The 16,480-nt window shown below is 34.3% G+C and overlaps 2 protein-coding genes across 4 annotated transcripts in view; one reads left to right on the forward strand and one right to left on the reverse strand.

Moving 5' to 3' along the window:
* Positions 1-16,480, reverse strand: part of LOC105397468 (trafficking kinesin-binding protein milt) — a 60,742-nt gene that overhangs the window by 22,101 nt on the left and 22,161 nt on the right. For both annotated transcript variants that reach the window (XM_048623397.1, XM_048623392.1), the window contains one exon: positions 1,744-1,848. Coding sequence is in view for 1 of the 2 variants with exons in the window: in XM_048623392.1 (XP_048479349.1) it covers positions 1,744-1,848 (105 nt within the window). In the remaining variant the exon portion in view is untranslated. The remainder of the gene's footprint in view (positions 1-1,743; positions 1,849-16,480) is intronic.
* LOC125489038 lies at positions 5,308-12,028 on the forward strand. 2 transcript variants are annotated; one of them, XM_048623390.1, is made up of 3 exons: positions 5,308-6,408; positions 6,716-6,986; positions 7,389-12,028. In XM_048623390.1, exon 3 carries the CDS (start codon positions 8,101-8,103, stop codon positions 11,590-11,592), a length of 3,492 nt encoding a protein of 1,163 aa, XP_048479347.1. In that variant the 5' UTR covers positions 5,308-6,408; positions 6,716-6,986; positions 7,389-8,100; the 3' UTR covers positions 11,593-12,028. The 2 variants fall into 2 exon arrangements, with proteins under 2 accessions (XP_048479347.1, XP_048479348.1); XM_048623391.1 differs by having other exon boundaries at positions 6,278-6,408; positions 7,389-7,843.

Genomic DNA, 16,480 nt, shown 5'->3' on the forward strand with positions numbered 1-16,480 from the left:
CAATTAACCTAGCTGTCTGAATAGAATTTCTCTTCGAGCAGCATACAAATGCAGACATTCGAGGAGGTATTTAAGATGTATGCCATGGAGCTAGACTAGACGTACTTTAATATTTGAGCAGCTGCATCGCCTCGTTAACTTGGAACCAGACAACACAAATAATGCATTCCCAAATCGCACATAAAATACATAACCGCTTACGTTGAACCGTGCAGAAAATTGCGGCACTTGAATAACTGTCGAATTTCTCAAGATTACGCAACCGAATATTGATCTTGCTCTTTACAACTCATCCCCAACGGTGCGGCCTTCAGCTCAATGCCAGCCCTCACCAAGGGCACTGGAAGGGAAAAGCTTGCGTGTCCTTGTCCCGGGGACACCGGAGTATCTTCATGTTCACGTATTGTTTCCGGGAATAATTCTTCGTTTAGTTCAAGTTATCTTAACACTTTTCACAGCGATGCCGAGTTTCGCGCCACAAGTAATTTTAGCAGACCGTCCACGTTAATAAAGGGGTTGGATTGCACTGCAGCTAGCTACTCTACTGATATTGATTACCACCCACGCTCGTGTTGAGGCGAATCCATAATATTTCACCAGTTCAGCTCACTATTGCAATAGGTTGCACAATGTCTAGGTGTTTCCTTTCAGGTTAAATTTAACTGGCAGGAAGTAAACCTATTTACAGCGGCACGGAAAGACAAATCTTCTGACTTATTTTCGTGCTATGTTCGTATTTTATTTTATTTGGCATGATCTGATACAATAAAATGGTTCGACTTTTCTGAGAGCTGAATTTTTTATAAAGAATAAAGGTCTACGTTTAGGATATTCAGAACAGAACAGTATTATATTTTCAGGACATCAGGAGATCGTCTTAACCGCTTGAATATTGTGAAACATAGATTTTCTATTGTGTCTCACGGATATTACAACAACAGGAGCCAAAAGGCTAAGGCACCCGTTCTAGTCGCACGCTTTCGATAAAGACGTATTAATCCATCACATTACGACCGATTTGGTAAATATACCGCGATGTCAACAAAATACGGAACACGGACGCATGTGGAAAACATACTAATTAGTTGATTAAAATAAAGGGCCAAACGTAGGGCTGGGTCACTCCACACCGTGGTTTATTGCGATTGTGTAAGTCATATAATAGCTCATAATAAACTCGTATTAATTTAGTACAAACCACTCCGTCAGTGTCCATACAAAAGGAAACAGGGCGTGGCGCTCGCTAATGGATAGCTGTTTTATTTGACTCGTATAGATACGTGGAGGCAGTTCATATACCTCTATGAGTAAGTACCCAAATAAGGACACAGGGACCGTAAGCCGCTTCGCTTTTGCTTGATAAAGGAAGTCTCTATTTGAATTGATCAATCCAAACTGCTACACGAAAATTACCGATTAATCAATTGAAAACCAAATTAGTTTCTGAAGAACCTTTAAAACTACAAAACAGTCCTCATAAACGATCAATCGACATAAATAGAATCATTCACAAAGATTTAAAAAATCGATCTTCATACCTTGACAAAGATATTATCCAAAAATCAATTAAGTAAACAAACTGCTTAGAACTTAGCAACCTACGTAAATATCTACTTCCTAGATTAGCTCAAAAAAACTACTTGTATCAGCGATTTATCCCTGCCGCTTGCCTAATACTAGAAGAAGAAAAACCATAATGAGGTCCATTTGCAGCGCTAGAATAATAAACGTGAGTGTACTCACGGAAGTAATTGAGGGTCTCCCTGATCTGGTCAGGCGTGAGCTTGAGGTCCGCGTCGCTGACGGGCAGCGCCGGCGATGGAATGAACCAGTCCTGGTTCTCGTAGCCTGGAACAAACAGTCTTCATTAGTCTTTGATTCATTTGGGAGGTGGACCAAACCATTTGGTGTAATCAATACGAATGGATAAAGAATGGATGATTAATATTCATCCTTATTCTACTGTACATTTTGATTTGTTTACATGGGTAACTATATATTGTTATTATTTATTAAATGAAATATTTTCAAAACATATTTAAAACCCTAATACATAATGTAGTGACGTAAAAGTACCGTTTTGTAGACGGTGGAAATGCGGTAGACTGCTTTAGTCATGGAAGAATATTCAATATTCTATATCGGTTATGGCAAGAATAACTTGCGTTGACAGATAGAAGGCACGCATAGGGAGATCATAAGCGTTGACAGATGTAGGACACGCAAAGATAAAAAAATACACCTTTCTTAAAGCAAGAATGCAAACTTTCAAAATAAATATAACTTGTCACATACTGATGTTTCCTGTATATCCTCAAGTGGAATACCTCCTTCATTATTAGAATTCACTTATTAACTGACATTTAAAGATCTTTTTACACCATTCACAATATAATATCTTAAAAACCATAAATCACGATGTAAAGTAAAATAAAAGGCGTCAGCTTCATGGAAATATCGCAATAAACTGTTGACAGTAAGCACAATGAAATCCAACTGAGATTCGTTATGTTCCGGTCATTCAATGTCAGTTGCGGGAAAAACTACAGTAAACGAGTATTTTTTATCACAAACTGTTGAAGTGATCATTTTAAAAACTCTTTGACTTCAGGGTTAAGTCACGAATGCTGTAAATAATAGGTATATGCAGCAATGATATCTTCCATTTATAGACATAATTCATACACATGGGACAGGCTCCCAAGGCGCATCTTCCCGGTGCATCCCGGATTTTACCAAAATATCGTTTATACATCTTATTAGTTGGACACCTCAGGTCCAAATCTTGGGTTATTGTTTTATTATAACTATAAAACATCAACTCAAACACACAAAGGTATGCATTCAATACGAATGATTCACATTTTTTCAAGCGGAAATTTTACATCGTTCATACTAAAATGAGTACAAAAATATCCTTCAGTTTTAATAAACTCCACACAAATGCCCAGTGGAAGCAGGATGAGTCAGCCCTGCGTGTGCGAGTTTGTTAATAAAAGCAATTCATTGCGTGGGGCCCGGCGCTGGGACTGGCGTGACGTCACAGGACTTCGAGGATATTCCTTTCAATTGAGTCGCGTATTTCAAATTGAATTTTGCAGGATTAAAGATACAGAAGCTATAAGAAACGCTAGTGCTCAAGTCTAAGAATGCTGCTCACGAATTGATAATAAGGGCAAGATAATAAGCTGCCTTTCCAGAATCATCATCAGCATGGAATCGTCTATTGCTGATGAAGCATTACAACACTTTGTCGTTCATACAGTTTAGTACAGTCGATTACCACTAGCAGAGCAATGCAATTAAGTGTAACATGGTGTAACCAAAGTACTGGAATAAAAACCATAATAAGAGCTGCTAAATCTTTTCCGCTAAATTGTTACGACTAGCTAGCATAACTACTTCCACCCAGCTAGGAAGCGGTTCAATATCAGCTAATACAAATTATGGTAATTTCAGCAAGTTGCCCTGGTATCAGCTCTTACCATATTAAGTACCTTTCATCATGCAAATCTAAGCCATTTACTGTTGTATGGATACTATTTTTTATAATAAAATCCACTCCAGTACATCCGGTAAATAAAATACACATTAATTATTGTGAGCGCATCAAACATTGCGTAACGCGATAATTCGAGCATTAGAAACCCTACGAAGGTTCTAAGACGATAAGCAGCAGTCGGAAACTCTTGCACGACACTCGACCATTATATGCAGTGTCTCACTTTACCTGTAAACGAACAGGGAACCATTTCCAACAAGCAATTAAGAGTGGAAATTGCGTGAGAGCGCTGAAGAATGCGGTACAGTCTGTAAGGTGAGGTGGCAGCGCGTTTGACGCGATACGCACCTCTAGGTGACAGATGGCACGCAAGACCGGTCGAATGGCGCCACAGACCACATTTAACCAGCAGAACTACGCATAAGTAAACTTCTGTATGAAAACCATATAGCTTAAATATCGTGGGGTTCAGGGAGATAGATAAAGCCTACAACATATTCAAATCGCAGATATATCGGCAGCGGAAAACTCTGGGTAAGTTTTAGTACGTACACTATTTGTGTCACTTTAAGTCCATCCATTAAAAGGTTGTCTGGATGAGCTAGCCATTAGCCATAAGGATGGCTTCTGTAGCCTAAGTTGTCATGTTTTTTTTTATTTATTTGTATACAAATTAAGAGTACTCTGTCTATCTACGAGTATCTGTGTTTGAATAGTCCCTGACGTGGTGACAGTAGGGTGTAATTGGGGATTCTAAATCACAGACGGCTCGCTGCGCTCGCCGTCCGTGATTTAGTGACCTCCCCAATCACACCCCGAGTTGCGATCCGGTGGAAACCTGCGTCGTGCAACTGATAATCGGTACTGGTCCATCAGGATATTTATCTTGTACAAATCAGTACCAGATACATAATCCTGATCGAGCTTTTACTCACAGTCTACCATTAAATATGCGGGCGGTCTCAGTATCATTTTTAATACAGCAATGTAGAAAAATAGCAAATGTTTTAGAGCGTCATGTCTAACAACTATTATTTATCCAAAGGTTTAATTGCAAGTGTTTACCAAATTATTGTAAAAAACAGCAAAACCTTCGCATGCGGTGTACCGTCTGGTAATCAATAATGTTCAGTCAGTAATGTTTTTACGGTACACCGCTTGCTCGGGTCATTTTCCCATTCAATAATTTCTCATTCAATAATTTCCCATTCAATAGTATTTCATTTCATGCGTCTACCATTAACGTGTTCAGACTGCCCACATCTTACTAACGTTTATGGTGTAGCATGGGTGACTAGGTACAAGGATACTTGCAATTTCGGATTGGGCGTATCCTACTCATGCAATGCATATCATACAAGACCAGTCAAGTTAATAACTTTGTTTTTTGTATATATAGCGAAGGATCGTAAAAACTTTGACAGCGCGATGTAGGAATACAAACTTATGTTTCATTCAATGTAGCCTTTATTTCAGTCTACTATGTACTAATTTGATGCATGTTAAATGTAAACTAATACATGGTTCTAATACGTCACGTCTCGTTTTATGCCACATGATATCTGCCTCAATGAAGAAATTGTTTATAAATACTTCAACAAGTAGGTACTGATTTACATGCATGACAAGTGAATGTTAGTTATTTCACCTGCTAGGTACGTACTTGGAATGCAATTTTTGTTTTCAATATATTTTTTCATTTAATCACATTGAAATATAAATATATATATTTTAATATCCATTATTATATTTATTGGTACTTGATGTATATCGTGATCGTGGTTAAAAGGTATTTTGTTCACAAATTTCCAAATTCTGATTTCAGTTTCAGGCTTAGATATACCATGCTGCACATGTAGGTTTCGGCTTAGTATACCAATTTTGCAACACCCTGTTTATACATGATGTTACGGAACCCTCAGCGCGTGTTTCGCCAGATTTTATATGGTAATGCGCATGAGCACCATGGGCGTAACTTGCGTTTCGAAGTACAGATTTATCTTGCTTTTCTGATAATCAGGTGATTCAGCCTGCAATGCAATGTCTTAACGGCCTAACAAATATGAGTACAACTCAAAATACCTATCTTCACAGCGCGTGTTGCCCCGCGGATTCGAACCCGCGACCTCTTGGTCGAGAGCCATTGGCTAAGTTGGCAATTAAAGAATAAAATTATATTATATATATCATAGAATTTTTTAAGGAAATGAATCTGACTTTCCATTTGAAAGACCTTCTTCTGATCACTTATCCACTTAAGATTTATTTACAATGCGAGCTAGTGCAGTTAAAACATACTTACAGCTAGTTTCCAATACATAATTCAATCGATGATTAACTTTTATTGGCCTTTTGGAAACAGAAAGCGGAAGATGTAGGTAGGTTTGATTTGAGGTGAAAAGCTTTGAAAACACGGAAAATGTCTCCGTAGCTTAATATAACTTGGATATGCTACTAGATAGTAACGTCCTAGTATGTTATTAAAGATCTCTAGCAACTATTTCATGTAATGCCTTATTGGAAGCCATTGCCTTATAAAATTATAGTATCTTATTTCTGAATTCGGTAAACATAATCAAATGTATGACCCGCTTAAGGTATGTAAGGATGAGTTTATACTAAAGAATCACTATGACTTATTAAGTTGAGTAATTAGTTCTTAAGGATTCGGGACATAAGGTTTATTATACTTTAAACATGTATTAACAAAAATATATATTTATGTTGGTTTTGCATTATGAATAGCGCCTTATAATTTGCTGAACAAAACTATTCGCTCCGCCTCAGAGGACCTTTTTCATACGCGAGACTGCGAGAGTGACATTATACTGCATCGTTCAGTGGTTCAGTGTTGTGATTATAAGTGCTGGTGTTCCTGTAGCTCCTCAGCAGATCTTCATAAGTATGTACGTGTCTATTTTATTACTTTATCGCACTCTGATTTATTCCATTTGACTGAAACTTTTAAGATATATTTCAGCACCCTTAGAAACTTAGTTTTTTTAACTATACATATATTCCCTTCCCAGTAAGAGCACTTAAAAAAAAGGATAGAAGAGTTAGGTATATAATGTGACGATGTAAGAGCAAATAGTTCCTACCTATGCCCAAATTTATCATCTATTATACTTTTCATAAATTTGAAAGAAATTTAACGTAACTGCGTTTCTATTCAACAGTTTTTTTACGAAGTTTATGTATGTTTACTTTCAGGGCTCACTGGTCGCAAAATCCGTTTTGGGCAGACGAGGATATCTTCGCATCCAGCTCTACCAATCCTGCCTCGAACCAGAAAAAAGAAAAGAAGAAAGAACCAGCAAAACGCGGTAAAGCTAGTTCCAAGAGCTCAGCGCCGCCGCCCGCTGCGAGCGTCGCCCCGCGAGACCTGTTCGCCTGCGGCTCCGACACCGAGCCCGAGGAGCCCATCCCGGCAACGCAGCCCTCGGCCGTTAAACGCAAGCGTGCTGTTTTTCCTGATTCCGAGGTAATTAATAAAACATTCATATTTTTTATTTGGTATGAAGCTTTTTATAAAACTTTGGCTAAGTTTCATCAAAATCGGTTCAGCCATTTATAAGTACTGGGGCTCTTTAACTGCAGTTCGACGAATTAATGTTTATTGGACAGGCATTTGGTGTAAAGAAAATAAATTCAGATCGTATTCGAAAGAAGCCCATGTCTAGCAGTGGACTGTTAAGTGTGCACATGTGTGTGCGTGTGTATGCGTGTGCATTATCAATTCCCCTTTAAATTCAGCATACAGTAAAGTTTTTGAAACCAGGGAGTGCAATCCTCAACCCGTTCGTTATTTTTTTAATTCATTCGATTTTCAGGCGATTGTGTATGAGTAAGGGCTGATTTCTAATTACTTTTTATTTACTTTCAGGACGAAGCAACAAACGTTGTTCCAGGCAAATGCAGTCGCGCGGCGGTGCCTGCAACACAACTACGCAGCTTCTTTACGCAGAGGACTGCTTCTGGGTACAGCACTCAGCGAGATCCTCTCAAGCGAGGCGAATATTTTATTGAGCTGCGCGTTTATAACACAGCGGAAGCGGAGAAACTCCAGGATGAGAAGTGGCGTCATCCAATCCTTGCTATAAAAGTAGGCGCGGATACTAACAGTAGCGTGTGGCGCGCGACGAGTCGTCTAGTTCAAGCGACTCGGGAAGATTTTGCTCATATTCAGCCCATCATTTACCCCAACTGCTATTCATATTAGAGGCCTACGTTTTTCAACTGTATGGTTACGGTTATACCTAGGTACCCAACCTATTGGCATATATAAAAATTAATATGTACTTTTGTTATTTTAAATATATAATCAAACAATTATAGAATTATTTACATTTTACTCTAACCTTTGAATTACTTATTAGCTAATGATTCGTAAAATAACTTTTTTGGATTTAAACACATATCTGTCTATTCGCTTTCGATTATTGATGTTGTAGTAGTGACTTAATACTTGTAATAATTGAGAAACTCGGTAAATATACAAGGTAGGTACGTTATACTTTAATATACCTACTAGTTAAAAATTTATGACAATCCAGTAAAAATAAATAAGGTTTCTTTATTTAATATTAATAAATAAAATGTTTTGCACAACTTGTAATGTGGTCGTACCAAGTTATGCAGCGCATAAAAAATCTAACATTCATAAATCCAACAGTTTAATCAGATCCGAATTCGATAATGTGTTAATAATAGCCACGGCTTTTAAAAATCGAATTTTGAGCTATAGAGTCAATCCATCAACATCGTGCTTATCGCCAGAACTATTTTTGTTAAATATAAAAGATACTGTCTGTAATCTTATCAAAAAATCTTTGGTAGCACATAGAGCAATAAAAATTAACTTTGAGCTTTATGTCTCTTATACTTTGCCGAAAAACGAGGAAACGTCAATAAAATCTTTCAACACAAGTTATGAGGCTCTTTTTGAAAATTCAGATATTTCATCTGTTTATTGCAACTCAGCAGAAAAACTTGTTACCAAATGTTCCGAGTTTGAACTTTCAGAGTCTGGTTGGACGATTGATTCTATAAGCCATTTAGAGGTAAACATAAATAAATACAATCCCTTGAGAGCTGGATCTTTCGTTAAACTACCGGCGAAAATAAGCAGAACTAAAGCTTGTTTAAATATTCAAAATAAGGACGAACATTGTTTCTTGTGGAGTATAATGGCTCATTTATATCCCGCGAAAAATAACCCAGTTAGAGTAAGAATGTATCCCCATTATTCCAAAGTGTTAAACACTGCGGGAATGACTTTCCCACCAAGTTTTGAGGACATTAAATTATTTGAGAAATTAAATCCTGACATAAGTATTAATGTTTACGGCCTAGAAACGAACAGTGATGTCGTTGGACCACTATTTAAAACTTCATCACGTAAACTTACTCACGTAAATTTGCTATATATTGATAACGGTGGAAAAGGACATTATTGTCTGATCAAAAACTTTGATAGACTTGTTCGTAACCAACTTACGCAGCATAAATGTAAAATATTTTTATGCGATGAATGTTTTATTTATTTTAATTCAGAAAAAAAGCTTTGTGATCATAACTGTGCAAGAGTAAAAACTACATTGCCCCCGGAAGGCAGTAAGATATCATTTTCAAACGTAGATAAGACGCAACGAATTCCAATAGTTATTTACGGGGACTTTGAAAGTTTACTTCATGAGTACAATGACAAGAACAAATCTGAACATGTAGAAAACATTCAAAAACATGAAGCTACTTGTTTTGCATATTACATTTGCTGTAAATCTAACCCGGAATTAAATGAGTATGTTTCATATCGCGGGGCCCGCTGTGCTAAAAAATTTGTGGAAACTATTTCAAATGATGTTAAAAGATTGTATCAGATATTGTCAGTCGCGCAACCTATGTTGCCTTTAAGCCAAGAGGAAAAAACATCCTTTGATAACGCAAATACGTGCTATTTCTGTGAAAAAAACTTTTCGCGCGATGAAATTAAAGTAGCAGACCATGATCATTTCACTGGTAAATATCGAGGTCCTAGCCACAAGTCGTGTAACTTAAAAGCTAAAGTTTGTCCTTTCATTCCCATAATATTTCATAATTTATCGGGTTATGATTGCCATTTATTCATTAATGAACTGTCAAGTATAATAGGACGTGTTAATCTCATTCCTAAAAATAAAGAAAAATTCATTTCCTTTACTAAGTTTATACCTATTGACGCAAAAAATGTGGCTCAGCTAAAATTCATAGATTCTTTTAATTTTTTGAGTTCTGGTTTAGATAAACTAGCCAAAACACTAAGTTCTAGTGACTTTATAAACCTACGTAAATATTTCAAAGATCAATATTTGTTCGATTTGGTTCGTCGCAAAGGAATTTATTGCTATGATTATGTCAATTCATGGGACCGTTATAGTGAGAACCAACTTCCCGAGCGAAAACACTTCTTTAGTAAACTTAATTCTGAAGATGTGTCCGAAGAAGATTATAAGCATGCGTTGAATGTGTGGCAATCCTTTAATATTAAAAATATTGGAGAGTATACGGATCTTTATTTAAAATGTGATGTGCTATTGTTATGCGATATTTTTGAAAAATTTCGTAGTATGAGTTTAAAATATTATCAATTGGATCCATGCTACTATATCTCATCTCCATCATTAAGTTGGGATGCGATGTTAAAATTCACAAAAGTTGAATTAGATTTAATATCGGATTTAGAAATGTATCAAATGATTGAAAATGGAATACGAGGTGGCTTGGCGCAGTGTTCCCTAAGATATGCAAAGGCTAATAACAAATACTTACCACATTATGATAAAAATGAACCAAACTCATTTCTAATTTACTTGGATTGCGTAAATTTATACGGATTTGCGATGATGAAAAAGCTTCCAACAAGTAATTTTCATTTTTTAAATGATTTTGAAATACAGAAATTTAATATTTTAAATCATAGTGCTGATGATAATCAAGGATTTATACTAGAGGTGGATCTCAGCTACCCAGCTAATATCCATAAAGAGCACTCTGATTTGCCATTTGCGCCTGAAAAGTTAGTTCCCGCCGGCGGTACAACTAGCAAACTTATTGCTAATTTATATGATAAACATCATTATATTATTCATTATGTTCACCTAAAAGAATGCCTGAAACATGGATTAAAATTATTAAAGATACATAAAATACTAGCGTTTGATCAGAAAGTATTTTTAGAACCCTATATTTCGCTAAATACATCCCTTCGTCAAAAAGCCACCTCGGATTTTGAAAAAGACTTCTTTAAAAAACAAAACAATTCAATATTCGGAAAAACAATAGAAAATAAACGGAAACAAGTCGATGTTAAATTAGTTACAGTGTGGAAAGATGTTTGCAACAATACAAATAAACTTTGCGGTGCAGAAAAATATATAAGCGCTCCGAATTTTAAAAATTTAGCGATTATATCTGAGAACCTGGTGGCCATTCATTTACAGCGAACACATGTTATTTTAGACAGACCAATATACATCGGTTTTTCTGTTCTCGAATTAGCCAAAACTCATTTGTATAGATTTCACTATTCCTTTATGAAACCTTTTTATGACAATAGTATACAATTATGCTATACAGACACAGATAGCCTTCTTTACTTGATATATACGAATGACTTTTATGAAGATATGAAAGATAATATACAATACTTTGATACCAGTAACTTCGAGAAAAATAATATTTACAAAATACCTCCCAAAAATATGAAAATACCTGGGTATTTTAAGGATGAATTGGGTGGAGAAATAATTTCGGAATTCGTTGGCTTAAGAGCTAAGTTATATTTTATAGACACATGTAAAAACAGTATTAAAAAAGCAAAAGGAATTAAAAAATCTGTAACAAAAAAACTTCAATTAAATCAATACAAAAAGTCACTATTTAAAAACGAAAGCTTTAGGGATGATATGTTTTTAATTCGTTCAAAAAATCATCAAATATTTACACAAAGAGTTAATAAATTAATACTATGTAGATCTGACAATAAAAGACAAATTTTAGAAGATAAAATAACAACTCTACCTTGGGGTCATTGTAATACTTCTCTTTAATGCTACTTCTTAAATTGTATTATGTAATTCTTTTTAGATACACAGTGATAAATGTATTATCTACTATGAATAAAACAAGTTATGCTCGCATAAGTATGTGTCATTGTGTTTTGTAAGAAGGTAATAATTTTTAAGATATGTAAGGTACTATTCCGCGCATCGCGGCTTTTTAACTGTCACGCTGATGTCGATGAAAAATACTGGCATTGGCCGCGCGCCATAGTCGTAAGCCGCGATGCATGGATTAGTACCTTTAGTGATAATTGTACCTACTATGCATAAAACAGGTCATGCTCGCATGTTAAATTGTATTTGTAAATTCTTAGTGATAAATGTATACCCAGTTACTATGAATAAAACAGTTCATGCATTAAAATATTATTTTTTTTATTTACCGCTGACCTATCTTCCAAAATGTGCCTGTAAGTATGAGTAAAATAAAAAACATATTTTTTATTGAATATAAATTTATTATCTTTTTTTTATTAAGGATATACCTATCATTTGCATTAATCCAGCAGCGGACTATTATAGGCTGAAGATGATGATAATCTATTTCCATTAAAATACATTTTATTGCTCGCACATTTTTTTAAAAATTTTGCGTACCACACATTGAGCAGCGTCCATCACTTCATCATACTGATCAGTCATAATATATTGGGCACTCACTGCATGTTCATTGTCACTGTTATCGAAAGCTTCAATATCAATTTTTATCAAAAATCGTCCCTTGCGCTGATCGTTTTTTAATATGAACGTAGAAGATTGATTAATACATTTGCATTTTTTTGTTTTTCCGCATTTTGATAACTTCTTTTCTTTTTCTGGTTGCTTTTTTTCAACTTTATCTAGCCATCCACATTCATCCCATCCTTGAACATAAGCGGGAAATGGGCTATCTTGGCTGATATTACCAATAGGCGGGCTCATTTCTAGACATGTATCTTGCGAAAACAGAGGGTTAATCTTCGCCATTATCTGCAACAAATATAATAAATACATAGAATACAGTATACAGTATTACAATCTAAAAAAATAAAAACTTGTTATAAAATCATTAGTAAATATTTTGATTACTTACAGCAGAAATTTACGTGTCTAGTCAACTTGAAAGTTGATGATGTAATGAAAACAAGAGGATCTTATTTCAGGCAGGTATTTAATAAGTATGAATCACATCACGCGTGTATGCACTATAATGCTAATAATACCAAAAAAGGCTAAGTTGTTTCTTTTCATAATGCCAACGACGAGGCATCTATAAAAGTAATAATTTACTCCAATTTTGTTAGAAGACAAAATGAAGTTAGTGAAGCAACCTCTCTCATTAGAAATTAAAAATATAAAGGTTGATCATTCTTCCAATGTCATCAGGCATAGCAAATTATTGCCTAATTCAATCCGTTGTATAATATGCGGGCCCTCAAATTGCGGTAAAACAAATACAATGATAAGTTTATTACTGCATGAAAATGGTCTTAAATTTGAAAATATATACCTTTATTCGAAGACTATATTTCAACCGAAATACCGTTTTCTAAAAGAAGTTTTGAGTAGAATTCCCAGTATTAATTTATTCATGTTTAAGAATAATAATGATGTAATTCCACCTGATAAGGCCTTAAATAAATCGATCTTTATTTTTGATGATGTTACTTGTGAAAATCAAGTAAATATAAGAAATTACTTTTCTATGGGGAGACATAAGCAAATAGATTGTTTTTATTTATCCCAAACTTATTCTAAAATACCTAAGCAGTTAATAAGAGATAATGTTAACTTTTTAATAATTTTCAAACAAGACGATATAAATTTAAAACATATTTATGATGAACATGTAAATTCTGATATAAGTTGGGTAATATTTAAAAAAATGTGTTCAGATATATGGAAAGACCCTTTCACTTGTTTGATCATTAACAAAGATTGTGCCTTAAATAATGGACGGTACAGAAAATCATTCGATGTGTTTGTGAAATTTGATTGAATTCAGTAGATATGAATATATATATGCAGGCGTGAGAGTAAAACTAGTCACATAACTTTTTGCTAGTTATCTATCTGCTCGTTTCATAGATTCAATAAAATCATCCAGTAATAATAATGGATCCCCATGTAAAAGAACAAATAATAAATTCTGTAAAATGTATAAAAAATAAAGTGAAAAGAATGCAAGAAATAGATGAGGATTTGGAATTAAAATCACGAAAAATATTCAAATCAATAATCAATCCCTTGGAAGAATTAGCATCTACGAAGAGTTGTGCTCTTGTTCCGCAAGTTGAAAACTCTTCAGATAAAAATTCTTTTATTACTACTAGTGAACCATGTGATGATAACATTGAAAGTGCAGATTTTGAATCTAATACAGAATCCGAATCTTCTACACCGACCAATTTAAAACCTATAAGTTCACCTTTTAGTACACCGATCCAAACGATATTAAAAGATGATTATAAAAACCTGCAGGTACCATTTGGAGTTCGTAATAAAAATAATAAACTTATGATAGGTAACACTCCTATAACCTTCGATTCAGTAGGCAACAAATCAATGGCTATAATAGGTAATAAATCTTACGAAGCCACTCAAGGTCTGATGGAATTATTGTTTCATAGTAAACCGGACAACAAGGTCATATCTATGGAAGATAAACTAAACTATAAAGACATTTTATGCCAAACAAACGCGCACAGAAGAGATTATGAACCTTTGGGTCAAATTAAAGGTGATAAAAGCAATAAATACAAAAATATTGTAAAACCATTATTTTCAAAACATGAATTAAATAATGTTAAAGAAGGAGAAGGCTGTAAGTTACCGACCTTAAAAAAGTATAATTCAAATATTGATTTCATTTATTGGGATGATCCTAATGAATTGATCGATAGGTTAAAAATTTTAATAGCTTCAAAAGATGCTGGAAATACCAATCATGACAATGAGATAATATCTATTATTGAGGAATTAAAAGAAGGCGGCATCATAAAGGAATAAAACTGGATGAAGATCATTACATTTATCAGTATTCTCATAGCTACTCAACATGAATGTTGATAAGTTTGGTCACCATATAAATAAGATACAAATAATGGAAAACATATCAACAAGATCAACTACTGCTAACTTATTAGTTGATGACAATAACAATTTCAATGCCCAATATAAAGTCATTAAACATATAGCAACACCCATTGATCAAACTGATTGCGCTACAAAAGGATATATTGATAAACAAATTGAAATAAATACAAAAAAAATAAACACACTAAATCAAACAGTACAGCAAATGAATACTGATATCACAAGTCTTAGTAAAAATGTTGAATTATTGAGTCACAAAATTAAAAAAAAATGAGTAAAGAAAACATTGTAAATGAAATACATAGAAACGCGAGAAAAAATTTTCCACGGAGGCATGTTGTTATGAAAGATATAGATGATTTATGGCAAGCTGACTTAATTGATATGCAATCTGTTTACAAAGATAATAAAAACTATAAGTATATTTTAGCAGTGATTGATACTTTTTCAAAGTATGCTTGGGCATATCCCTTAAAACTAAAGAAAAAAGAAAATATAATTCAAGCGTTTAAGAAATTACTCGAAGCAGGACGCATTCCTAAAAATCTGCAAACTGATTTTGGCACTGAGTTTTATAATAAGTCATTTAAATCGCTGGTTAATAAGTATGGAATTAACCATTATTCCACATATTCCACAAAAAAAGCATCTATAGTGGAAAGATTCATAAGAACTTTAAAAAGTAAAATTTATAAACAATTTCATTTGCAAGGAAGTTATAACTGGCTTGTTGGTCTACTGGATAATTCAATAAAATCGTATAATAACAAAACTCATAGAACGATTGGCTTAGCACCCGCTGAAGTCAATAAAAATAATAAGAAATTACTACAGGAAAGATACAAAAAAATACAAACTTTACGTTTAAAAAAATGCAGGATGTTTAAACTTGGTGAATTTGTTCGGATAAGTAAATACAAAGGAACATTTGAAAAAGGATATACTCCGAATTGGTCAACTGAAATATTTAAGATAGTTAAAGTGCAGGAAACCAATCCTGTAACTTACCTTTTAGAAGATGCTAACCATCAACCTATCTTAGGATCGTTCTATTCTCAAGAACTACAAAAAACCAAATATCCTAATAATTATCTTGTTGAAAAAGTTATAAAAAGAAAAAAAAACAAGCTCTTTGTTAAGTGGCTAGGATTGTCTTCAAGAGAAAATTGTTGGATTGATAAAACAAACATTTTATAAACAAATTACACACAAGAAAGTCATCAGTCTTACTCCGTGCATGATTGGTAACAGTGTTTTGTTATAATAACCTACTAAAAACTGATTCATCCAAATGACAAAAAAACGATCGCAGCAAAACAAAGATCTAAATGAACTCCAGAAAAATATTGTTCCTAGTAAAATTAAATCTAAGAACTCAGGTAATGGAATTCGAAAGACTTTTAGGAATATCATCTCTCAAACGAAGAAACATATGCATAAATTAAAACCAAAGTGTAAAAAGGCTGCTATCGACCTAGCTTTTGCAGCAGCTAAGGAGTTCACATCAGACCTACCTATAAATATACCGCGTGTAATACCAGTTCCAAAAACTGGTGGTATTTTACCATTAATACCCATATTTGCTGGATTGTCCGCTGCTGGCAGTTTAGCAGGAGGAGCTGCGGGTATAGCTAAAGCAATCAAAGCAATAAAGTCTGCTAAAGAACGTTTGCAAGAACTTAAAAGGCATAACCATGAAATGGAGGCGCTTTGTATCGGAAGAGGGCTACAACTCAAACCATATAAAAATGGATTAGGAATATATCCAATAAAGTCAAAAAACTAAATCAGAGGCTACCTA

Source organism: Plutella xylostella, chromosome 10 (assembly GCF_932276165.1).
Source record: "Plutella xylostella chromosome 10, ilPluXylo3.1, whole genome shotgun sequence".
NCBI lineage: Eukaryota > Metazoa > Arthropoda > Insecta > Lepidoptera > Plutellidae > Plutella > Plutella xylostella.